The sequence below is a fragment of the Neolamprologus brichardi genome, chromosome 3, assembly GCF_056152115.1.
Source record: "Neolamprologus brichardi isolate AB-2024 chromosome 3, ASM5615211v1, whole genome shotgun sequence".
Classification (NCBI taxonomy): domain Eukaryota; kingdom Metazoa; phylum Chordata; class Actinopteri; order Cichliformes; family Cichlidae; genus Neolamprologus; species Neolamprologus brichardi.
In genome coordinates, this window is record NC_142106.1 from 4,842,235 (window position 1) to 4,869,570 (window position 27,336).

Consider the following 27,336-nt stretch of genomic DNA (forward strand, 5'->3'; position numbering starts at 1 on the left):
AGCTGTCAGGTAAGTTATTTATCATTAATTCTAAAATTTTATTATTGTGTATTTTATATTCTAAACATTATTCTAAAACTTAGAAATGATGATTTAAACCATTTTAAAGACACGACAGATTTTACATGTTTAAAAAGTATTGGATATAATGTTTTTGGACATGCATATAAACTGTGTTTAAGGCACAGGTTAAAAACTGGTTATGGACAAATCAAGGATGTGATCATGTATAAGTATAGTTTTAATGTTTTATTTGGGAACAGAATGGTGTGTATGTGTGAGTTTGGTGATGGAGTTTTTATTATGAATGAATTATGACTTTTTTATGAATTATGTCTATTTTTTATGTTTATGGACAACAGATGGAAATTAGCCCTTGGCTCTAATCTGGTATGTTTACATTCATGTAATTTTTTTATGGTACAATAATAATCATGATAATTATATCTGTTATACATAAGCAGAGAATGGAAGAAACCTGTTTATTGGTCATCCTGCTGCTCTCAGGTCAGTAATATTAATATCTTAAACATTTCAAATATATCCTATAAACACATTGAGACAGACTGATGTCATTTGGGTAATCAAATTACATGCAATTTTAAAAAAATGTATTTATTAACACATCAACCGCAAGCACCGGGAGAAATTCTTTACGTCCTAATACCACAATACCTGCATTAATTTTCAATTAAGATAAGATAAGATAAGATAAGATAAGATAAAACGTTATTAATCCCTCGGGTGGGTTCCTCTGGGAAATTTGGTTTCCAAAAAAGCACAGCACCGACAGAAGTTACAGAGTTACAGAATATTTTATATATATATATATATATATATATATATATATATATATATATATATATATATATATATATATATATAAAAATACAAAGACATATATAGATAAAATATACAGAGGGGATAAATAGAATAAGTAGGAATAAAAATAAAAATAAAAATACAAGTGAATTGCACATTTCAAGTATGGAGTCTATTGCACCGTTGACTATTAACAAAAAGTATTGCACAAAAGGTAGTTGCACAGTGAAGTGAAGAGTCACTACAGCTTAGTTGTTCCTCCCTCCTTTGTCCTCCTGTTTCCCCTCCCTCTCCCCTCCAGAGAGGAGTTAAACAGTCTGATGGCGTGTGGGACAAAGGAGTTTTTAAGTCTGTTGGTTCTTGTCTTTGGGGGAAGCAGCCTGTCACTGAACAGACTCTTCTGGTTGTTTATGGCCGTGTGCAGAGGATGCCCAGCATTGTCCATAATGTCCAGCAGTTTCTTTAGTGTCCTTTTCTCTGCCACTGTCACCAGAGTGTCCAGCTTCATGCCGACCACAGAGCCAGCCTTCCTGATCAGTTTCTCCAGCCTGGATGAGTCCTTCTTTGCTGTGCTGCTCCCCCAGCACACCACAGCATAGAAAAGTACTCCAGCAACCACCGACTGGTAAAACATCCTCAGGAGCTTCCTGCAGATGTTAAAAGACCTCAGCCTCCTGAGGAAGTACAGTCGGCTTTGGGCTTTTTTGTACAGGTGCTCTGTGTTGCATGACCAGTCCAGTTTGTTGTCCACCCACAGCCCGAGGTACTTGTACTTGTTGACCACCTCCACCTCCTCCCCCTCTATCTGAACCGGCAGTGGACCTGCTCTGGACCTCCCAAAGTCCACAACCAGTTCCTTAGTCTTTGAGGTGTTGAGTTGCAGGTGGTTTGTGTGACTCCATGTGACGAAGTTCCTCACCAGACTTCTGTACTCCTCTTCCTGATCATCCCAGATACACCCCATGATGGCTGTGTCGTCTGCAAACTTCTGAATGTGGCATAATTCAGAGTTGTAGCAAAAGTCAGAGGTGTACAGGGTGAAGAGAAGAGGGGACAGCACAGTTCCCTGTGGTGCTCCTGTGCTGCTGACCACAGTGTCAGACGTGATGTCCTGACGTACTGTGGCCTGTTGGTGAGGTAGTCGGAGATCCAAGCCACCAGGCAGGGGTCCGCCTCCATCCTGTTCAGTTTTTCCTGAAGCAGACAGGGCCGGATGGTATTAAAGGCACTGGAAAAGTCAAGAAACAGGATCCTGACCGTGCCTTTTCCCCCATCGAGGTGTGAGTGGGCTCTATGCAGGAGGTACATTAATTATGTTGCTTTTTTAAAATCATTAAATTTAGATTTTTTGAATGACTGTTTGCAGCTACTTCTATGGTAGCTATTGAACTAACTAGTTTTTAATGTTTTGGCTGCTGATACATGGTCTAAAGAGCTTGGAAAGAAAAGCGTTTGGACTTCTTTGAGTTGCTTGAAGACGTTTCACATCTTATCCGAGAAGGTTCTTCAGTTCTAGTGTCAAATGATGGAGAGTCCCCAATTAAAGTCATAGGGGAGGGTCCCCCAAGGGGGTCGAGAACCCCTATTGATCCTCTACCTAATTGCACGAGCCAAGGTGTGAAGACGGGTGTAGGTCACAATCAGCCAAGGTGAAGCCGCTGTCAAAACCTAGCCCCACCCTATCATGTAATTTCCTGAGGTCAAAAGGCCAAGGATGAAAGTGGGCGTTAAGGCGTCTGGGAAGGAATCTCAAAACTGGATTATAGATGGCAGACAGTTGGTGTCTAATCTTCTTTTCTGTGACCCCCTTGAGGGACACTCCCTTCGGACTTAAATCTGGGACTCTCCCCCATTTGACTTTAGAACTGTAAGAAGCTTTTCGGAAAGGCTACTCTTCATAGAGCACTCAAGCTTGGGGAAATATTTTCTGGTAAACTCCAGCTCCCAGAAGAACCTCTCATGTCATCTTTGCATAGCTCCACAATGGTATATTGTTAAATCTTAAAAAACTGATCAAAGATTTTCCCGTTTACCAGTAGAGAGAGCCTAAGTACCACCAGTACTACGTGTACCACAGTTTGAGAACCACTGCTGCAAGGTAATCGGAGATGTTTTTCTGTAAAGAGATGATATACATATGAATGGTCTTTGGATCTATACACTACATATATTACTACAATTATGACCAAGGGGTTGAATGACACTGTATTCATTCAGAGTAAAGTAGTCTGGATCCTGTTCACGAACTTAAAAACTCGAGTCTGGATCAGTGTATCAGAGCACAGTGCTCAGTTTAATTTTTTGTTGTTGCAAAAATTGGACTACAAGAAATTTCTCATTGTTATTGTTTTGAATATGAATGTTAACCAAGCAAGTATTGCAAATATTAAAATAAGAAACCCATAACAGTGGTATAGTATATGTTTAAATAGTTTTCTTAGTCAAATCTGCTATTCAGATACATATACTACAACGATACTACATATCGTTTTTGGCATTTGACATTAATTTGAAAAATGGTATGTTTTAATATTTTTTTTTATATTAACAGTGCAGTGTTGTTTCCAGAGCCCGTTTCCAGCACTAAAAAAAATTAATTAAATTAAATTAAAAAAACAAGTATCCATAACTCGAAATTTTGATTTATTTTCTCGAAATTTCGAGAAACATAACTCGAGATTTAAAAATTTTGAGTTAGCTCTGCCAATCAGTAATTTTCGAATGAAGTCAATCCCCTGTTGCCCAGAAGCATATGGCATAGAGGAATGGGCACTCAAAACCGGATTGCAACATATTGGCGCTTTTGCGAGTACGTTTGCTGATAGTAACACCATGTGATTCAGCTAATAACACAAAGATTTCATCATTTGTGAAGCCACGCTGAAAATACTCAGCAATCTGTGCATTCATGACTGGATGTAATACTGGTAGCTTAGCTGTAGCATTTGTAGCTGAGGGCTTCAGTTTCCGGGTAATAGTGATGTGCGATACCACTGATTTCCTTTCCGATCCCATACCAAGTAATATTCAGGGTGGTATCGACGATACTGATCCGATACTGATACTTTGTACAAAAACTTATTTTATTTATTGTATTTCAAATTATAGCGTCATAATGATTACAGGACATCAGATTACGTGTTCTTATCACTTAATAATGCTTCATCATACAGAAATAAAAAAAATGAAGTTGTGCGCGATTTGAACACCTTGCCTGCCTGCAGCACTAAAGGACTCCGTGAGAGACGTCTGTCTCGCCCTAGCAGCACCTGTCCCTCTCCTTCTCTTCAGTTCATGTCAACATACGCTCATCATATTCTGTGATATGATTTACTTTGAGGTGTTTGACAAGGTTAATGATGTTGCCACAACCATACATGCCAACCCTCCCGATTTTTCCGGGAGAATCCCGGAGCCACCATTCTCCCGATTTTCCACCCGGACAACAAAATTGAAAAACCATATCGCAGAATTCATAGCGCAGCCCAGCCAATTCCAGTTTCCAACAATGGCTGCAGCAACTTAGTTTTATTTTTACTCTTATTCCTCTTTCTGGGTCGCAAAAAGACTTTTAACATATTTTCAGGTGAGAATGTAGCTGTGTAAACTTCAAATATCTGAGCCGACCGGCACATCGTCTTCAAACCCCCGCGGTCTTTCACTACTCAAGTTAAACGTGATATATAAGTCACTTTGATAACTTAAAAATGTTATTGTTTGGCTTTTTCAGTGTTTTATTTGTTCGTGAGTAAATCGGTTTGGCTGAGATTAAAGTTATTAGATTAGAATAAATTTAATTTAACTTTATTAATCCATCGGGAGGGTTCCTCCAGGGTTTTCACACAGCTGAATAAACGTCAAACAGAAAACTAATTAAACAAAGTGTGAGACGGTTGAGAGTTTACGTCAGCGCCCGGTTATATTTTAGATAGCAAGGGGCAGACGGCAGAGTTTCACTCCACCGAGAGAGCTCCACCTCCCCAACAACCCTTTTGAATGTCTCCCTAATTCTGAGGTCTCAAGGTTGGCCACAACACCTCACTTTTTTGCCACATGTATCGCAAACCACGTCTCAGCTGTTTGTGGAGGTAAAATACGTCCGCACAGTTACGCTCAGCCATTGTTGTGAGTGCGCACGCCAAGGGGCTGCGAGACATTTATACAGCCGTATTTTGCACATGACTATGAAAGGCGGAAGAGGAAGTAGTTCCTTTGAATGTAGACAATCCGAATGTTATAGTTTCTTTCCACTGTGTTCCTGTTAATGATAAACTACAAATTTACTCTAAATTACTAAAATATCGATATTTTAATGTGAGAATCGATTCTAGAACATAAATGATTGGTATCGGAGGAATCGATATTTCAAGATCGATCCGCACATCACTACCGGGTAACAAGGAAATTACATCATTCACGTAGATTACTGATTGGCAGCGCTATCTTGAAATTTTAAGTTATTTTCTCAAAATTTTGAGTTCATAAGTCAAAGTTTCAAGACTGATTAAATATAATTAACCCTCTGGGGTCGGCGGATGCGCCGGCGCGTCAAAATCAAGATGCAGCGCATCAGAGTCTCCATTTCAACTTGGGCTTGAAAGTGCGGACTTCAAACTATATACCATTTTTTTAATTATATGATAATAAAATGATAAAAAATACACGCGATGTTTTTTTCTGAACAAAACAGTGGTGTTTACATCGGGAAGAACGGTAAAAACAGCGTTTTCTACGGACAGCGCTAGCAAACACTCTCCGCTTGTGAGTGAAAAAAGAAAAAGAAAAAACACCCATTCCCCATTGGTGTTAGAGTTTACCATGTCAGCCAATCAAAAAAATGATAAGGCAACATGTGACATTTGGTTGTTTAGGGAAGAGGGGAAGTTTTTAGGAGTGACACCCGCGACGGAAAGCGGGCGAGCGAAAGACAGAGAGAGAGCAAGTTTTCATATGTGAGACATTAGTGACGTTTAGCGTGTTTGGAGGCTATAGTTAGTGTGTAGTTATTGTTTTGTATTGTATGTCAGTTAGACTGCTGAATTTCATATTTGCTCTAAAAAAGCCGTCAAAGGCAGATTCCAGTGTAAACGCTGTTCCCATAGAAAACTGGACTGATGCACCTCCTGCTGTCAGACCTGCAGGTTTAGGCCTGTGGTGTTCTCCTCTGTCTTATACTGAACGAACTATCTTTTTTGGACTGGCACAAATAATTTGTGTGCCTTCTTATTTGATGCAGCACAGCTGATTGTTATGTAAATAGATTTAAATGGTTCTATAAAAAAACTGAGGCCTTGGCTGCATTTGTAGGTCAATAGTACCATATAACTTTGGTGTTTGCAAAACTTGTGCAGAATTTTTAGAAATGTACAATTTCTATTTGTATTTCAAGTTGTGAAAATGATTCGTTAAACAAGTTTGTGGGTTTTACGGTAAAAAATATAACTTTTTTCTACTCTTCTTCTCTTTTTGTCTGAATTTAAATCAACTATGCTCATATAGTATGCCATATAGTATGTCAACTGTGCTAATATAGTATACCAAAATTAAAAACTAACTCAAATTTCAGATATTTGAAAATAATGATACCAAACAAGGCCAGAAAAACACATTTTAAAGGTGAAATATAGAGGTAAAATCAAAAGTAGTCAAAAACGGCCAATTATACCCTGGACCCCAGAGGGTTAAGCTGTTAAATTTACTAGTACTCAACAACTGAGGGAATCGTTTGCGTTAATATTGATATGTTGTGTGAGAAGTTTTTTGAGCATTAATGTCTAGATCTTTGAGTTTTGGACAATTAAGAAAGATTACAACAACTGGGAACTATTACTTACATCTTACTACAGTTTTGAGAAATTGAAATTCTGTTGGATATGTTGACCAACAATGTATATGGCTATTTGATCTCTGTCCCCATGTATGTTGTAATGTTGTGAAGTTCCTTCTGCAAAATCTCTGTACATCACCAATTAAAACTATATATATTTTTTTTCTTTTTTTTGATAAACAAAAAAAGTGATGTTCCAAAAATGTTGTAATGGTTGCACTAAACATAGTTTTTGCATTTTGAGTACAGAGAAGAGAAAAAGAAATAGAATTAAAAATATAAAAAATATAAAAATATAGCTCATTCACCAGCAGGACTTTCTTTTATGCAGTGATATGAAAAACAAACTTCAATCAAATGTGTTGAACGAAGAAATGTGATAAACTAAATATTATATAAACTAAAAGGACAGAAATCTATGTAAAAATGTAAGATAAGAAAGTAAAATATCTCAATAATCTAGGTAAGTACTATAATAAATTATTTTTGCTTTTTACTTTCTGCCTCTGATAAACCTCCATTTAGTACTATTTCTGGTACTAAATGGTTTGAATTTTTCAGTCTTTTTCGGTGGTTTGTCTAACAGCCCAGTTTCCACAATAAAATCTTTTCATTTTTTTCAGGAGGACTTTCCACTCTTCCTCCCCACTCCAGAGAATACCACTTTGTGAACCAGCTGAAGACCTGGACTGAAGCTCAGAGTTACTGCAGAGAACACTTCACTGACTTGGTCACCATCTACAACAGCAACATCAACCAGCTGCTTGTTTCAATAGGAACAAAAATTAATGCTTGGGCTTGGACAGGGCTCTATAGTGATCGTTACAGCTGGAAGTGGTCCAAGGAGGGAAAACTTTTTTATGTTGGCAGTACACATGAATTTTTGATCTGGGCTAACGGCCAACCAGACTGTGCAAATGCAAAGCAATACTGTGTGGCTCTTCAGGGACAAACACAGATGGATGATAGACCCTGTGGAGATTCTTACCCTTTCCTGTGTTACAATGGTAGGAAAAAAGATTTGTTGCCCTAGTTGTCCTACAATTTTATGAGATTCATAGTCTGTGTGTTTCAAAATTCATCCTTTTTTGAATCTTTCACAGCCAGCAGTACAAGTTACATCTTAGTGAAGGAGAGCCGCTCCTGGTCAGCGGCTCAGTCGTACTGCAGGACATACCACACAGACCTGACCAGTATAAGAAGCAAAGAGGAGAAATCCAACATCACGCTCACTTTGAATGGATCAGGGGTTCAGTATGTGTGGATTGGCCTCTACAGGGATCCCTGGGCCTCCTGGTCTGACAACACAACCTCCACATTTACTAACTGGGTCTCTGGTCAGCCTGATAACTATGGTTCAGTTGAATACTGTGGAACAATGAATTTAATGTCAGGGAAATGGGGTGATGGCAACTGTAACTACAAAAACTACATTTTCTGTTTCACAGGTGAGGTCCAGAATGCAAACACTGTAAGATCCTGTCATCATGTAAAGCACTAATGTTTGTGTTTTTATATGTGGTTCATTTTTAGCAGTGACAAAGCAAACAGTGCTGAAAATGACGCTTCAGTCAGAGGCAGACATGCACAGCACAGAGATCCAGCAGCAGGTTTCACAGCAGGTCAGCAGTTCAGTCACAAACACAAACTTGACACAAGTTCAAACTATGCTTCATGTTTTTCATCATCTGCACATTTTGTCCAGCTGTCAGGCCTCATGCTGTCAAAAGGACTGACAGACTTCAGGATTCGTTGGAGGAAAGTCCAGAGTTACCGTGACGACCAATCACAGAAGCAGGATGGGGACGGTGACTGCAAAACTGAAGACTGACTGGACTGAACCACTTCATGTGTGAAGTTAATAACATGCTGTGCTGAGCTGTCTCATCCTTTAAATCTTTCAATATTTCAGAGTGTAAAGCTTCACCAACAGCTCATTTGTTCAGCTGCAGTTGTAGTTTGGTAGAAATTCTTTAATCAGAGGTCCACTCACTAGTTTTCCTGATAGGCTCTAGTCTCTTGATTTTTTTTGCAGCGTCTCTTTCAACACTTTAGACACTGTTCTTCTGTATAAGTCACTGCACATTCTGTGTGCAGTTTATTAGGATCCATAGTTCTGTTTCATCCGACAGTAACCTCTGATGACTTACACAAATGATAGAGGAGAAATGAGGAGACCCAGAGATCTGCTTGAGGAGGTCAGGGGGGACAACAAAACATTGTACTGTTCATGTCCTGTTTCTACTTATACTGTTTTATTACTGTAACAGCCATAAACGAGACTATAACAGCCCCAAACCTTATCTGATAGAAATTTTGTTCATCGCTTTCAATGGAGTGCAGTTTCAAAGCATGCTGGATGTCCTCTTATCTGTCATTTTAACTTGACTGCCACTTTGGAGGCACAGACAAAGTCACAGAGACCTAACTGTAGTAAGCAGAGCAGGTGATGGGTAAAGCTTGTGCTGGTGTTGCCATAGTTACTGTTGTGATCTTAGTTTTTGACTTGTGTTTTCTCCTGTGTTAACATGTTTGTCTACTTTTGTTTTTGTAGCTTTCAGCTTTCTTCTAGTTATAATTTAAAGGGTTTTTACGTGTTCTGTTTTTTTTTTTAATTTCACAATAATAATAATAATAAATAATCATAAAACAGCTATTTGGTTGAAAACGATGCATCGATTTAGGCAGGTATACAGAAAGTAAAGTTATAGTTATATATAAAGTATATAAAGCAAGAGATACATATTTTAAAAAAAAATAATGGAAATATGCAGAGGGTTTTTATTGCCTTGTGTAGCTCCTTTTCTTATTCAATAATATTATTTGACTATAGAACATTTACATGAAAATAGGGACTATTTTTCTATTATTAAGTGAATGAGTACTTTGTGGATTTTTACACTGAGTAATAAATCATGTAACATTGTTCCAGATACATGAACATAAATATTTTTGACGCTCAAGTTTTTTGTTTCCTTTTTTTCTCTCTGTAAGTTTGAGGTTTATGTTAAAATCAGAGGTTTTCAAATGTAAAAGGCCTGAATGTGATTTCTACAATCTAAAAAAGAGCAGCTGTAGTGGAAACAGGAAGGTTGAGAGAAGACAGCTGACTAAAGCTCCAGAGAAACTTATACATGTTTAGTTAAACTGGTGCTGGGAAGTATGTTATACACAAGTTGCAGTTATGCTTTGTACTACAATTGTGTTTAATATATAACTTTTTATCAATGACAGTAAAAGGTCAAATCCCAATGTTCCTGCTCAGACATGAAGGTTGAACATTGTCTCAGAGTAAAACTGGAGGCCTGAGGTCTCACAAAGTTCTCTTGAATATTTTCTGTGCGTCTGTATGTCTGCAGACTTTAACTTAAGGCATTAAAAAAGAAAACCTTAAATAAGCACAAAAGAAAAAACTAACTCTTAAATCTTAGGGTCGACTTGAGATTACCACATCTGTAGGAACATAAACTGTAACAGATATAACAGATGTAAAAATGCATTGTTGTACGTCACTGATAAAGATAAAGATCTTAAACTGTTCTTTTTTTATCTCGAACTTTTTTCAGCTTATAGTTCACATGCTAAAAGATATATGAAAAACATGTTATTGTTGCACTTTGGCATGTTGCAATGACATAATGTTTTTACTCACAGACTGACACATTAAAGCTGTCCCCATTTCAAATTGTTGACTTTGAGGCAGACGGTCTCTGGATGCCTCTGGACAGCTGACAGTAGCTGGCTATTGTAACCCAGGTTGAATGTAAGGTTTATGTGTCATAATAAAATCCCACTTTACCGCTGACAAACAGTTTCAATATTTTTTCACATTATATGAGAGTTCATTCACTGAGTGTCAGAGTCCAGCAAAGTCACATCCACTTCTAAGACAGTTTAAAAAACACAAGCCTTCCACGGATGTGGAAAAACGTCAGCGTGCATCTGGATCTGGTGCCCACAGTAATAGAAACATGATAGGACTATGCAGTTGAAGTCGGAGGGGTAAGAAAACAGATCCCAGTTGACTGCAGTCTACTGACACCCACTGGTGAAACATTTCACAACATGTCAGTTTTATTGACTGTTACCTCTCTTCCAGCCTCGAGCACAGACGACATTCAAATCAGACTCTCACTTAAATGAGCTGTTTGGCAAGAAAATAACAAATAAAAGTCCTGCAATAAGAAAGAAACCATTTTTTGGTAGGAAACATCCTGCGAAATGTCAAAGTACTGTTGTCAGAGGAAAAATTGTATATAATGTGATCAGCTTCATGAGATGTGCCCTTTTTATTGATTACTAAGCAATCTATGTGTCTACGTGACTTTTCACCTAATAACTTTTGTGATGATGAACTTATTCAGCTACTAACCGCTTCCTGTCTTCAGAGAACATTCAGATGTAGGTTATTTAGATGGTAGGAAACATCCTGTGAAATGTCAAAGTACTGTCATGAACTCACACAATAGCTGCACACAGTGGTAAAAAAAGAAAAAATAACCCACTGTAAATTTAAGTCATTTCTGTGTCTTTTTTGGCCCAGTCCCAGTGTGCACGTAATATTTAATAAACAAATCCTCACTGACTTAAATGACATCACCTAGATTTTAGTAGATTGCAGTAACTGACTTCTTACCTCTCCCAATACAAATGCATAATCCTGTAGTTGTTGCTATAGGACAAACAGCCAAGAGAGATTAAAAACATTAGATTTAGACTGTAGCCCATAACCACCACTTGTTTCTACACCTGTATGGACCACGTCCAGATCCACCCAGAGTTTTTCTGTGGAAGCTATCAGTCCACTGCTTACTGTTTACACCTTCAGTGTGGTTAATGCAAATGATCAAATAATCAGGCTCAAACAAAAAGTATTGTTATCTGGGTTTTATTCATGAATTTGAATGTTATTAAGTCTTGTACATTTCAGTCATATTTAATGTAATAACAGGATTTGCAACCCATTTGCTGACAACTTAATATATATTATTATGTGTAACTTTACACATAAACATACATTTAATAATAATTAATATCATACTTAATATTAGAGATGGACCAATACCGATACATATCGGTCCGATCCTGAACTAAATTATTGGATCGGATATCGGGGGAGAAATAAAAATGTAATCAAATCCATTAAGTATCACAAAAGCACCTCACAAAACTTGCGACATGGCGTAACCCGGCTCAAGACCTGCACATCGGAGCAGTATGCGTCACATGATAGAGCGGCTGCAACACCTGTAGGCAGTCTGGATGTTTACTTCCCACTGAAAGCATTTGAAGTCTCGCTAGATGCTGCCAAACTGGCATTTCATCTCAGAGTAGGCTATCCCAGAGAAGTAAAGCAAGTGTGCAAGTTCATCTCCGAATGTTAGTAAAGCATTTCTACTTTAAGCTTAACAACCAATATATGGAGCTCGGATGTCTGTGCGTTGTTGTTGCTAAGTCTGACTGTACGATGGACAGACTCAAGTTTTGCAAAATGCAGAGTTGCAGGGTAAACACTTTCATGGTTCGGAAAAAAAAACATGAAAAACACTTTTTTCATACTTGTTAAGTTTTGTAGAAAAATTACAAAAAATTCAGTCTCAGGTTAAACGTGATAGAAACAGCTTACACTTACATCCATCTTGATCACAGCTGGACTGGTCGACCACTGGTCGATGGTGATTTTTGTTTTTATAGGCAGATGTTTTTTTGTTTTGTTTTTTTTTGGAGGGGGGATCTTTTGTGATGGTATAAACAATGAAAGGCGGTGGATTGGCCAATTTGTCATGTTCGACTCTGGGCTGGACCAATTACAGCCGAGGAGGTTGGATGCACCCTCCCCCTTGCTTGGGCTCTGAAATCAATCTTATCACAGACAGAAGAAAATGGTATTGAGCTGCCTCTTTGTCCAACACGTTCTCCCTCCCAACTCGTCAAATGTGTGACGCATGGTCAGGCTCCCTCTGCTTCATTTATCGAGCTCCCGAAACGTTGTTTATTGACGACAAGAGATTGCCGCGGAAGAGCCTGTTGACGGTATATTTATACATTTTCGAAATCACATTGTAGTGACGTATACAGAACACAATAAATTATATAATGTAAACAACTACCTGAGAAACAGCAGATAATAATAAAGGATTGGATATATATAGCGCTTTTCAAGGCACCCAAAGCGCTTTACAATGCCACTATTCATTCACTCTCACATTCACACACTGGTGGAGGCAGCTACGGTTGTAGCCACAGCTGCCCTGGGGCAGACTGACAGAAGCGAGGCTGCCATATCGCACCATCGGCTCCTCTGGCCAACACCAGTAGGCGGCAGGGTAGAGTGTCTTGCCCAAGGACACAACGACCAGGACAGAGAGCCTGGGGATCGAACCGGCGACCTTGCGGTTACAGATACGCTTCCCAACCCCCTGAACCACGGTCGCCCGTATAGATAGATATATAGACGTATAGATATAGCAGATAAATTAATTATAGGCTATTACTTTTGTATCGTTTATTGCATTTATGGAGGGAGTGGTGTATGCTGGGTAATGGTACAGCTAGTGACTGGGTGACTTTATTCACCCGCTTCCAGGGGCAGATCTAGAGAAATTTTCTTAGGGTGGCAAAGAAATCAAATTGGGTGGCAAAATCAAAGCCTTTTTTTTCCCCCAAACACATATGCAGGTGGTTACATATGGTTAAAATGATTCAAATGCAGAAAGTATACACGTTTTTCATATACATCCCATGCTACAGACAATAATTAAGTTATAGACTATATAAAGTCTATAACTTAATTATTGTCTGTTGCCCACATAATTACACACTTTAGTTACATAAAACATGTGAGTTTTGATGTTATGTACTGTATAGCCTGTATAATAAATAAATATGTAGCCCAATAAGTATAAAATCCAGAATGCTACACAACATGGGGCAGTTCATTTACAAACACAAGTCTAACTTAAGTTTCACTGTTTTTTGTTAGAAAACAGTCACATTGTTACAGCTTAAATTACACAAAATGTCAGAAATCTGCAATCATGAACAAAAATTTTAACCTAATTTTTCATGATTTGTTGGATTAACCCACTGAGGTCTGAAATACAACCGGCCATTTTTGACTCCTTTTGAGTTTACGTTTGTATTTCACCCTCAGATTGTTTCATTTTATTTTTCCCCCTTGCCTTGTTTGGTATCTTTTCATCTCAACTGAATTTAGTTGTTTTTTCACTGACATACTGCATTAGTATTACTGTTCTGAAATCACACAAAGAACTTAAAATCCTAGTAGTATTTTTTACTGTAAAAAAAACCCCACAGACAAAAATTAACCCTATGAATATGTCAGTACCATTAGGATGAAATTATTGTGTCACCAACATTTTAAAGTTAGACATATAATTTTAACAGCCTCTGTAAACTAATATCTTGGCTTGCTCGAGGCTGCCGTTTTCTCTGACAGTTTCAATCAAAATTAGAAATGCTGCTCTGAGACTGAGAGAACTAATAGTGCTGCCTGTTGTGCAGTTAGTTTACAAAACACATTATTCATGGTTTACATACAATTTTAGACTGATGTGGGCCAAAGCCTAGCATAGCCTGTAACGTTATTATGACGGACACATTTTATGAGTTAACTTGGCTTTAAGTGACTTACAGGTTTCTTTGAAGAATACTTTGTTACATCCAGGTTCTTCCTTTTTGCTGCCGTCCTCCTCTCCTCCTCGCAGCGCAGGCTTGCCGCTGCTGAAACTAAACAGAGCTCCCTGAAAGGCACAGCCAATCACATTGGCCTCCAGTAGAAAACGTAATTTAACTCTTTCTGCACTGCTGGGTGAATGAGATGCTGACAGATCGTTTTTTCTTCTTTCTATCGGGTTTGTTTTTCTTTACTTGAAGAGATCAAATTATTGGTGGGGACATGTCCCTTCCGTCCATGCCAAATCTACGCCCTTGGTGTGACCTATTGTCATAAGGCAAAGCAAAGGGCTAGCCTAAGGGCAGGGCCCTCAGCCAGAGCGCTGCCCGAACCCTGGCCCGTACTTGACCCTGCACCTGCTGTTCCTGGGCGCGTGGGAAAGTTACTCAGCAGCAGGAGGTGGGACTACTGGTACCTTTAAAAGGGGACCTGGGAAAGCCCTTGGGGCTTTTTCCTGCTGTCTGTCCGTTAGGGTTGGTCCCAACCTGCATGCACTTACAGCGAAAGCTTTGCTTTTCCTTCTGTTTTGCTGAGCTGCACTGTTCAATAAAACAGCTGGCATAGAACTTTGCTCCTCCTGTGATTTTTGTGTTTTTGACTTAAATTGAAATTGGGAAGCTGTGATCCAGCTACTGCTAATGTGAAGAATTACTCTCCATTGTGACAACCACAAGACTCTCTCTTTAAGAGAGAGTTAGCTCAACAGCTGCCATCTTGCAAACATACCGTCTGGCACTACTTCCTCCCACATTTTTGCTTCACTCGTGTGAAAATTGCATATTTTGACGTGTGACCAATTTGCGTTGGATGCGCGTCAAGGTGCAAATGTGCACGCGACCAGCTAGGGGCGTCTGCCGTGTTTTGGTCGCGTCTATTGCGTTCGGTGTGAACGCACCGTAAGGAAGTAGAAAATATCAAACACACCAATACAACACCAGAGGCCTGAAACACTGATACGACACGTTTTCATTTTCATGTTGTCTAAACTAAAATGAGACCATCTGAATATTTAAGAATAAATTGAGACCGATCAGACCACTTTTGGTGAGTCTATGTGAAACGTAGCCTCAGTTTCCTGTTCTTGGCTGACAGAAGCAGCACCTGGTGTGGTCTTCTGCTGCTGTAGTCTGTCTGCTTCAAGGTTCAGTGTTCTGAGTACTCAGAGATGCTCTTCTGCAGATCTTGGTTGTAAAGAGTGGTTATTTGACTCGCCATTGCCGTCCTATCAACTTGAGGCAGGTTGTCCATTTTCCTCTGACCTCTGAGCTCAACAAAACACTTTCTTGCTGCTCACTGAATATTTTCTGTTTTTACAACAATTCTCTGTAAACTCTAGTGATGCATGTGTGGGAAAATCCCAGCAGATCAGCAGTTTCTGAAACACCAAGACCAGCCCCTCATGTTCAAAGTCCCTTAAATCATCTTTCTTCTTCATTCTGATGCTCAGTTTTTAACTTCATTGATGTCTTTATTGTATCTCCATGTTTAAATGACTGAGTTGCTGCCATGTGATTGGCTGATAGTGACTTTATAAATCCCTCGGGTGGGTTCCTCTGGGAAATTCTGTATGTAATGTGTATCTGTATGTAATACCTGCTGACAAATGAATGAATGACAGCTTACACAATAAACAGATACGAGTGTGATGATTGAAGTAGAAACACAGCTGAGACAAATGAACAAAGCGCCACAGGAGAAGTAAAACTAAACACACTGCACAAGAAACACAAGACTGTCAAAATAAAACAGGAACATGGTGAAACATGGACTGTGACAACAGGAGCTTGACACAGGGGTTGAGAAAAGGCAGACACAAGAGGGAGTGAGGACACACGAGAGAGAAACGGAGAGAGACATATGTTGTGGAATTTTTATAAATAGTCTGCAACACGGAAAGAGCTTTGGTCAAGCTATTTATTACTGTGCACAGGAAAAGGGATACACACATCAAGTTATTAGCACTCTGACCATGGGGCATCGCAGCACACCTTTTATAACATCGCACAAACTCTGTGTATCTTTCAGTTACAACAGTCTTTTGTCCAACCCACGCTGTTGCTGAACAGAGAAGACTCCCACTATCTTTTCCCAGGCCGGCACCTGGCGCTGGCTCTGAGTTTCATCCTTTTGAGAAAAGTGGTTAGCAGATAACAAAGTGAAACATTGTTAGGCCTAGCTAAGCTGTTTTTTATTTCACGAGGTCATACTGACACACACACACATACTTCATCTAAGCATGAAAAGGTTACACAAAAAACATACAGTGAAATTCTAACCACATAAATCTAAATGTGAGGGCTAAGTAGAATTTCCCATCACACGTGACGGGCTGGGGAAAAAAGGAATGAAACGCAAGGAGGACAGAAAATGGAGACAAGACACAAAGACATAACTGGGATAAACAAAGGAGAGGGAGACTTTAACACAGGGGGAATGACAGGCTGACACACTGAAGACCCAACACTATAAACAACTCAAAATACTGAGTCAGTTGACCCTGAACCATGACAGTTTCATCCTCATTGTGTACAGCTCTGGATACTGTGGCTCCTCTAAAGGAGAACACCTTAAATCATAGGAATTTGACTCCCTGGTATAACTCACAAACCTTAAAGCAGATCATTCATAAGCTGACAATTTCTCAGTAATGCAGAAGATCTTCATTTAGCCTGGAAAAAGAGTATGTTGCTCTATAAAAAGCCCTCTGTAAAGCTAGAACATCCTACTATTCATCAGAGATCGAAGGGCACTGATGATTGGACAGAAGCAATGATATCAGCACATGGCTCACATCATACTTTAAAGGTGAAATATTCCAAAAATATATATTTGTCCACTGCTTGTGTGAAAGAGGCAGGAACTTCTCTGCATGTAGAGAAATCTGCTGTTAAACCAGACCACATGAGCACATCTGTACATGACAGGCAGTATTCACACTCATATTCCTGTGTATCATGTGTCACTGCATGTTGCTTATTATGACACACTTCAGTGGTTTGAGTCATATTTTTGCCTGTCCCGTTTGCCAACAGAATTATTGTCTAAAGGCAAAGAAAGATGCCCAACGGATTTACTTTACCAAGTTGACCATCCCAGCCTTGCCGTAATGGTCTATTTGATTCACCCTCACCCCTGGCGTCGTTGCCCACCTCTCAATTTTAAATACATGTAGACATTGAGGGCTATCAGGAGGGGCTATGTGCTTACCTGCTGCTCTCTGGCAGGTAGCTCCATGCCCTCCTGGGTTTTAAATGCACCCTAGAACACACATACATCAACACTACAATGAGCGGGTGGAGGGAGGTTAGGAGTCTTCTCTCACCCCCGTTCTCTGCGGCCTGCTGGAGCGGAGGGGGGGGGGAGGAGGAGGAGTTGGCCGTCCGACTGGGGTCCGGAATGTGGGGCCTCCCTGCTGCTGCGGAGTCGGGGCGGTCTGCTTCTCCCCACCGCAGGGAAAAAGGGTAACACCACCTGGGTCTGGGTGCAGTTCCCCCCTCCAGGGGCAAAGGTACCTAGACCCGGTTCGTAGAGTACGCTTGGGGAGTGTGATTGTGTGTACAGTGTCTCTTTATGTCTGTCTCCACGTTGGGTGAGTGTTGAGTAATTGCATATGAGAGCATGAGGGTGGGAATGGATGTTTGTATCTGTGTGTGCCTGTATGTCTGTGTCTATATGTCAGCTTGGGTATCAGACGCCACCTCTCTGGGGACATCTCAGGCCCTCCAAGGTATGGAGGCCTATCTCCCCCCACCACTTCCCCTGCCGGGGGCGGACTCCCTCAGACATCGGTGCGTTGGTGGTTCTTTGTGTCCGGGGATGGGCGTCCGGGTACACACCGGCTCACTCCTTGGTGGCTGCTTATCGGGGCCTGGAGCCTGGGGCTCGCTCGGGCCACTTCTGAGGTGGGGTGCCCCCGGCCTCTTGGTGTGGGACTCGGTCACTCTGGCACAGCTGGCTGCCGGCGGAGCTCACGGGCACGTCACTGCAACCCCCCCTGGCTTCTGCTCCGTGGCTGCTGGGTGACCCCTCATCTGGGACTCTCCTCAGCTCTTTCTGGAACAGTGGCACGGCTGCCCCTCTGCTGGTCTTCCTTGGTCTCTTGTGTTCTGGGAGCCTCTGGATGTCTGGAGTTTTGATCTCCTCCATACCTGCTTCATGCCCTGGTGGACGGGGCAGTGGCCCCCCACACCCTCTAGCAGATCATTACATGAAGGAACCTTTTAAAAAAACAAGCACGTCCATGCTCACAGGTGTACACACGGGTGATCACACACACGAACTACACCCTTTTTGGCTCCTACCTCAAAGCACACTGTGCGCTGTACGTGCTGCACAATAATGTTTAATATTTAGTGTTTACTGTCATATTCCCATATATCATTGTGATGTTGTTTATTCTATTACTCTCGTTTTCTTCTGCTTGTTTTCTTTTTTCTTTCTCAACAGGTGATCCAGGTGATCGATATATGTATATTTTTCTTTTTTCTTTTTTTTTTCTTTTCTGCTTATTCTGTTGGTTTTTGTTTTTTGCCCTTCTCCCCAGTCCCTCTTCTCAACTGTTTTTCTTTCCCTCTTTCTTTCTCCCTTTTATTTCCCCCAGTCAAGTCTGTCCCGTATTCAGCAAATGAAAATAAAATAAACAATAAAAGGTGAATCAAATGGACGCTGGGATGGTCAATTTGGTAAAGAAAATCCGTTGGGCATCTTTCTTCGCCTTTAGACAATAATTCTGATGGCAAAAGAGCCAAACGGGACAGGCAAAAGAAAAAAAAAAAAGAAAAAAAAAGTTAAATTACATTCTCTACTGGAGTCCTACGTCATGTGACAAATATGGCCAATGTCATTGGCTGTGCTTTTCAGGGAGTTTTCGAAACTAACTGCACAACAGGCAGCACTATTAGTTCTCAGTCTTAGAGTAGCGTTTCTAATTTTGATTGAAACTGTCAGAGAAAACGGCAACCTCGAGCAGCCAGGATATTAGTTTACAGAGGCTGTTAAAATTATATGTCTAACGTTAAAATGTTGGTGACACAATAATTTCATCCTAATTGTACTGACATATTCATAGGGTTCATTTTTGAGACAAAATGTCATGAGGTAGTCATGATTTTGCAAATATCCACCTTGTAGTGCAGTTTGCACAAATTGTTTTAAAAATGCACTCACCCTACAAACATTACTGATGAGTCAAGATCTGCACAAAGTGACAGAAACACTGAAGCAGCTCCACATTTTATTCTTATTGTCATGTATGTCCTATTTATCAGGTGACAGAGGCAGCTCTGCCATGTTGTAGCTCGGACAGAGGTGAAGAGGCGAGGTCACAGGTGACTGGCTTATGATTTGGTGCTATAGATTAACTAGTATTTATTATCATGACAACTGTCAGGCTGCTGATGTAAATTGATTCATTAGTGTATATTTGACAAAGAATCTGAATTGACATGTCTCACTTTTTATATGGCACGAATCAATGTGTTATTTTATCAGGTAGCAATATGCCCTAGTGCAGTCAGAGGGGAAGAGCCAGGGCCAAAGGTGAGGCACATCAAGCACAGAATAATAATTTTAATCTGAGGATAAAATGCATGTACTAAAAAAGGCCCGACAGCGTCTCTGCCACCTCAGACGCTTGAGAGACTTCCAACTGCCCTCCAAGGTGCTCAGGAACTTTTACTCCTGCACCATAGAGAGCATCCTGACGGGAAACATCTCAACCTGGTTCGGGAACAGCACCATGCAGGACAGACGAGCTCTACAGAGGGTTGTGCGATCAGCTGAGCGCACCATCCGCTCCGAGCTCCCTGACCTGCACTCAATCTACAGCAGGCGGTGCTGGACCAAGGCCAGGAAGATCGTGAAGGACCTCAGCCATCCCAACAACAGACTGTTCTCTCTGTTGAGGTCAGGAAAGCGATTCCGCTCCCTGAAGACCAACACAGAGAGACTGAGGAGGAGCTTCTTCCCGCAGGCAATACGGTCTCTCAATCACACAACCACACAGTACTGACCCACACATATGGTTCTTACACACACACTGGACATTTTGGACATTGTTTTCACTTCATCACTTAAATCACTTTAAGCATATTTGCACTGCACAAGACACTTACAAATGTGGATTGCACAACACTGGACATTATATTCTTCATTCCCAGTTAATACTTGTACAGCTGCTGTTATTGTGTATATATAAATTTATATTTATATTTCTTCATACATTCTTATATATTTCTATACTGTGTATTGTGTATTTTGTTGTACAGTTATTTTATTTTCAACTTTAATTTATATATTTTATTTTATTTTATTTTATTTTATTCCTTCCTAGTTAAATTTACCCTTTTTTAATTTTCATATTTATTTCCTATCTTATTCATAACCTTTTCTTTTTTTCTTTAGGTCACGAGCAGTTGTGTAAGCATTTCACTGCATATCGTACTGTGTATGACTGTGTATGTGACAAATAAAATTTGAATTTGAATTTAAAAGAATCTTCAGTGCTCTCAGAAGACTAAAAACATGGCTAAGGTCAACAATGACACAAATGAGATTAAACAATGCTGCTGTATGTCCACCAGGACAGACTGGACAGTATAGATGTAAAACCAGTATGCCAGCAGTTTATCTCAGTTAACAAGAGAAGAAGGCATGTGTTTGACTCCTTCACATAGTGGACATTGAGTTGTTGTGTGGGGCACCAGTAGTCCATGTTTGTTGCTGTTACAGTAGTTCATGTTGAGAATAAAAAATCCCAACTCATTGATTTGATCGGGGCAATAGTGCCTAAAACGTTGCATAATTTTGCTGAGAGATCTTTTACTTTGTGGTAATCTTAGATGAGTAGTTTTATGGACAAAACCCACCAGGTCATTCAGTGTTCCCTTAGTGCTAATGTATCAGAGATGTTGGTGTAGTATAACTGAACTAATGTTGTTAAGTCCTTAAAGTCATATTCTTTTATTGTCATGACTCTATTTGAAGCTATTTTTTATTGTTGTATGATACCTGATTTATATGGAATATGGCTGAAGTAAACTAAAGCCTAAAATACTTAGTTAGTAATTTAACATTATATATTTCACATATAAAACTGAATTGTAATTTTAAATGGTTTAAAAGCATGTAGAATAGCATATGTAGGCAAGTATATTTCTCCTTTTTTTTTTTTTTTTTTATCAAGAAGCAAAGACGAAAAGGGGGGAAGAAAAGAAAAAGGGCAGGGTTCTGTGGTTGAATCATCCGTCCCCACCAATGCCAAAACCAAATATACGCCCTTGGAGTCACAGTTTATTTTCTACGCTTAAAAAAAGGTTTTGTTTCTGATCTGCAATAAACATCTGCACTCTGTCACACTCTGAATGAAGTGAATAAAGTTCCGGCTTTTATGTCACTGAAATGCTACGAACCAGGAAACAGGAAGTTCTTCGTCCTCAGTAAAGAGAGACGCAGAGACGATCAGACTGAGCTCAGACCAAACTAGCAGCTTCCTCTGAGTGAGTCCAGCTACAGGAGAGAAAAGTGGAAAACTCCAACACTGCTGCTTCAAGCTGCTGACGCTCCACACACTGAATGTGAGTTTGAGCAAAAACACGACTCAAAGGAAGTTTCAGTGAAGGTGGTAGAGGAGGGAGGGGAGCCAGGACTGACTGTACTTCCTGTCTGCTGTTTTCAGCTTCACTCACAGACTCAATGGCTTCCAGATCAGAGGAGGATCTCTGCTGTCCGGTCTGTCAGGAGGTCTTCAGAGATCCTGTTATTCTGTCATGTAGCCACAGCTTCTGTAAAGACTGTCTGAAGAGATGGTGGAGAAAAAAACAGATATGTGAGTGTCCAGTTTGTAATAAAATATCAGTGTATGATCCACCTTTAAACCGAGCTTTAAAGAACCTGTGTGAGTCGTTCTTACAGGAGAGAGATCAGAGAGCTTCAGAGGCTCTCTGCAGTCTGCACTCTGAGAAACTCAAACTCTTCTGTCTGGACCATCAGCAGCCAGTGTGTGTCGTCTGCAGAGACTCAGAAAAACACACCAATCACAGATTCAGACCCATCGATGAAGCTGCACAACAACACAAGAAGGAACTTCAGGAAACTCTGGAGCCCTTAAAGAAGAAGTTAAAGGTTTGTGAAGAAGTTCAAGTGAAGTTTGATCAAACAGCAGAACACATTAAGGTCCAGGCCCGACACACAGAGAGGCAGATTAAGGAGCAGTTTAAGAAGCTTCAGCAGTTTCTAGCAGAGGAAGAGGAGGCCAGGCTGGCTGCACTGAGGGAGGAAGAGGAGCAGAAGAGTGGGATGATGAAGGAGAAGATGGAGGCTTTGAGCAGAGAGATAGCAGCTCTTTCAGACACAGTCAGAGCCACAGAGGAGGAGCTGAGAGCTGAGGACGTCTCATTCCTGCACAACTACAAGGCTGCAGTGGAAAGAGTCCAGCGCTGCCCCCTGCTGGATGATCCACAGCTGCCCTCAGGAGCTCTGATAGACCAGGCCAAACACCTGGGCAACCTGACCTTCAACATCTGGAACAACATGAAGGACATGGTCTCCTACACTCCTCTCATTCTGGACCCAAACACTGCAAACCCAGACTTCATCCTGTCTGAAGATCTGACCAGTGTGAGACGAGGAGGAGAGAGGCAGCAGCTTCCTGATAATCCAGAGAGGATTGATTGTTACATCTCTGTCCTGGGCTCTGAGGGCTTTAACTCAGGGACTCACAGCTGGGATGTTGATTTTGAAGACAGTACATGGTGGGGACTGGGTGTGTTAGCAGAGTCTGTGCAGAGGAAGGGACGGATAGAGCCTGGATTATGGGTAATATGGTTCAATAAAGGTAAATACTCAGCACACTCACCATCAGCAGAATCCGATCTCTCAGTACAGAAGAATCTCCAGAGGATCAGAGTGAATCTGGACTGGAACAGAGGAAAGCTGTCGTTCTCTGATCCTGATACTAACACACACATACACACCTTCACACACACTTTCACTCACAGGATGTTTCCATTCATTAACACTGTTGGTAAAGTGAAGGTGTGTCCGTTGAAGGTGTCAGTGTCAGTGCAGCAGATGAGTTGAGGATGATGATATTTCTAATGTTGTTTCCTGTCAGTGAATTGAAGCTGTTAAACTGCAGCTGTCCTCCTGCTGCCTCGTTGTTCCAAAGCTCTTTGTTTCTCTTTTAGTTCTCACTGTTTCTTTCTGTTTCTGCTGTCCACCTTTTCACATGGAAAATCATTTCACTGTTTCTCACTGAATGACTCCCCAAACTAGATTTGAAATTCTATCAAGTTTCTAATCATTACAAGTGATTCATGTTTCTATTTGATGTGTAAATGGAGATGATTTAGTTTGCTGGGATATGGACTGACATGTGTTGAATGGGAGGAGCAGTTTGTTGTTGTCTTCTTGTCTGTTTATGACAACAATAAATCTATTGTTGAAACAGTGATTCATGTTTAACTCCATATATGAAATGTTTCTGATCTTTGAATTCTGTTTGATTAAAGACTTTCTTCATGACACAAATGAGATTTCAGTGTATTAATAGAACTAAATAAGCTCAGAGTTGAAAGGCTGGAGTATTATGTACGTGCTTCACTGCCAGTATCTTCAGGGGGATTCAAAGGGAAACATCAAACTGCTGTAATGAGATCAACTAGTTGGGCTGAACACACTTATCTGTAGTTTGTCTCCATCCAGGATCATCAGAATATAATGAACATGTGTGATGAGCCAAAAAATGCTGCTGTTTGTCGATTTGTTTCATTTATATAATAATAATAATAATAATAATAATAATAATAATAATAATAATAATTATTATTATTATTATTATTATTATTATTAGTAGTAGTAGTAGTAGTAGTAGTAGTAGTAGTAGTATTAGACAAAAACATGGCTGTGCCATGGGCTCCCCTGTGTCACCTATTGTAGCCAACCTTTACATGGAGGAAGAGGAAAGGAAGGCTCTTGGCTCTTTCAAAGGAAGAGTACCCAGCCACTGGTACAGATATGTAGACGACACCTGGGTCAAAATCAAGACACAAGAAGTTGAATCCTTCAGTGCACACATTAACGCTGTGGTTAAGAACATCAAGTTCACCAGGGAAGACACAAAGGATAACTGTTTGCCTTTCCTGGACTGCGCTGTGCACATTGAAGAGAATGGCAACCTCAACATCAAAGTTTACCGGAAGCCCACACACACGGACCAGTACCTCCTCTTTGACTCCCATCACCCTCTGGAACACAAACTTGGAGTAATTAGGACCCTACACCACCGGGCAGAACATGTTCCCTCTAAGCTTGAAGGAAAAACGAAGGAACACACACATGTAAAGGAAGCACTCAAAACGTGCGGCTATCCTAAATGGGCGTTCTTAAAGTCAGCAAAGAGGCACAGAAAAGAAGATCAGACACCAGTGAGGGAGGATAAGAAGGACAGACGCAACAACATTGTCATCCCCTATGTAGCCGGTGTATCAGAAAAACTCAGGAGGGTTTTATCCAAGCACGACATCCCGGTGTACTTCAGACCCAGCAACACACTCAGACAAAAACTGGTTCACCCGAAAGAAAAAACTCCAAAACACAGACTTAACAATGTGGTGTATGCTGTACAGTGCAGCGAGGAATGCCCAGACCTCTACATTGGAGAGACCAAACAGCCACTTCACAAGCGCATGGCACAACACAGAAGAGCCACCTCCACAGGACAAGACTCAGCTGTCCATCTGCATCTTAAGGATAAAGGTCACTCTTTCGAGGATGTCAATGTTCACATTTTGGACAGAGAGGACAGATGGTTTGAAAGAGGAGTGAAAGAAGCCATCTATGTCCACTGTCAGCGACCATCTTTGAACAGAGGCGGTGGTTACGACACCAACTGTCTGCCATCTATAATCCAGTTTTGAGTTCCCTCCCCAGACGCCTTAACGCCCACTCACATCCTGGGCCATCTGACCTCAGGAATTCGCATTATAAGGTGGGGCCAGGTTTCACAATGAGCTCACCCAAAACCCTGGCTGATTGGGACCCACACCCAGTTTCACACCTTGGCTCAGGCGATTAGAGGATCATCAGGGGGTCCTATTGTCCCTCTGTGGGGGGATACTCCCACTAGGTTTAAATCTGGTACTCCCCACCATTTGACCTTAGAACTGAAGAAGCTTCTTGGATGAGAGGTGAAACGTCTTCAGGTAACTTCAGGACCAGAAGAAGTCCAGATGCTTTTCTTTGCAAACTCCTTTGACTACGATGACCTGGACAACTGAGAACCTTCACAGACATTTTACCACAACTTCACCAGATGTAGTAAAAATGATTACTTGCCTGCGGTTTAGAGGGTCAAGCTGAGATTGAAGCAGCCATTAAAAGATGGGAAGAGTGAAAGATGGCAGCCTGGCCAGCACTAATGGCCTCTATAATGTATGCAAATACATGCGGGTCAGAATCTCTCCCCCCCACAAATTTAACAATCCAATCAGAGAACATATGGGTTTGGCTGTTGGAGGGGTGCTTTACTGAGCTTCGAGTCCTGGAAGGGTAATACAGTTTGAAGCTGGAGGATCTTTATAATAACAATATGGCTAATACCAGCTAGGTCCCTAACTTTTGAAAGCTGTTGAAGTTGTGGTTTATCAGTGGTTAGAAATACCATTATTACTTTAGGGTTAGTTTAACACAAAGTCAGGGCTGACCCGGGACCATTGCTGTGAGTCACACTACACAGGATAAAGGCCCTTTCACAGTGGACGTAGCATGCACTGCGCTCACCGCTAACTAAGAGCTGAGGATCCAAAATTTGTAGTGCTTGCTACGCTCTATGCTCTGTCGTTTCTTTGTGTGGCAGCTCTGCGTGTACTAGATGTGCCTGCATCTTGTTTTTGGAGTTTTAAATTTGGGATTGACATGACAAATCAGCTGAAAGGAAGAAAAAATAAAAGTTGAAACTCACACACAGCCAGGCAACTTGAGTGCGGAGTTTTACACGTAGGGTTTTGCTTTGTATATTTAATCAGGCCTTAAGAAACAAAATGTAACTTTTTTTTATCTATAGATGCACAAACATAAAACTTTCAGATATTTTGGTTTGCAAGGTTAAAAAAGTTCACAACTACGCATTTGATTTACAAGTACAAAATATTTTTTACCATAAAAAAACCTGTTATCTCCTGGGAAAATGACTCACATTTCTGCCCTGGATTTCTGTGCTTTCGTGGATTATCAGCTCCATTCTCTGCTGCCCTTACCTGCCCAAACCCCGTGACAGTTGATTAAAACACTCAAAAAGAGGTGATCATCACTTTTATATGTTTAAGTGCATAGTGGGGAGGATATCATAAGGCCTTGAGACAATCAGATGTAAAAAATAGTATTTAAGTTGTAATTATTTCACCCGAACGCAACAGAAAGGTTAGATTAAATATTCAAATTCAAAACAAATATGTGGTTCAATTTTTTGTTACAGAAGCAGTAATTTCTTTGTCCTGCATGTGGAGAAATCCGCCATTAAATCAGAACATATCAACACATCTGTACAGGACAGGCTGCATTCAATCTCATATTACTGTGTATCATGTGTCACTGTGTACAGCACTTTATGACTGACTGTCTACGAAAACACTTTGCATGTTCTCCCCATCTGGTACTCTGGCTTCCTCCCACAGTCCAAAGACTTGCACTTATACGTTAATTGATCAATCCACATTGCCCATAGGCGTGAATGTAGGAGTGAATGTGAGTATGAATGGTTGTCTCTGTGTGTTAGGAACAGACTGGCGACCTGTCCAGGGTGTACCACGCCTTTCACCCTGTGACAGCTGGGATAGGCTCCAGCAACCTCTGCTACCCTGAAGAGGGTAAGAGGAAGCAAATGGATGGATAGAACATATTTATTTATTATTTTTTGTATTTTTTGTCTTTTAACTTCAACTTAGTCTCAGTTATAAGCTAATGACGTAAATCTCTTATAAACTACATTGTAAAA

At 40.6% G+C, this 27,336-nt stretch overlaps 2 protein-coding genes across 2 annotated transcripts; both read left to right on the forward strand.

The window, feature by feature from the left end:
* Nucleotides 1-434: 434 nt before the first annotated feature.
* Nucleotides 435-8,513, forward strand: LOC148103220 (putative C-type lectin domain family 20 member A). The gene is made up of 5 exons (XM_087839071.1): nucleotides 435-507; nucleotides 7,273-7,656; nucleotides 7,753-8,097; nucleotides 8,183-8,271; nucleotides 8,355-8,513. The coding sequence occupies exons 1-5, from the start codon at nucleotides 435-437 to the stop codon at nucleotides 8,478-8,480; spliced, it is 1,017 nt and encodes a 338-aa protein (XP_087695197.1). The 3' UTR covers nucleotides 8,481-8,513.
* A 13,520-nt stretch (nucleotides 8,514-22,033) lies between these two features.
* LOC148103221 (nuclear factor 7, brain-like) lies at nucleotides 22,034-23,784 on the forward strand. The gene has a single exon (XM_087839072.1). The coding sequence runs from the start codon at nucleotides 22,038-22,040 to the stop codon at nucleotides 23,421-23,423; it is 1,386 nt and encodes a 461-aa protein (XP_087695198.1). The 5' UTR covers nucleotides 22,034-22,037; the 3' UTR covers nucleotides 23,424-23,784.
* Nucleotides 23,785-27,336: the final 3,552 nt, after the last annotated feature.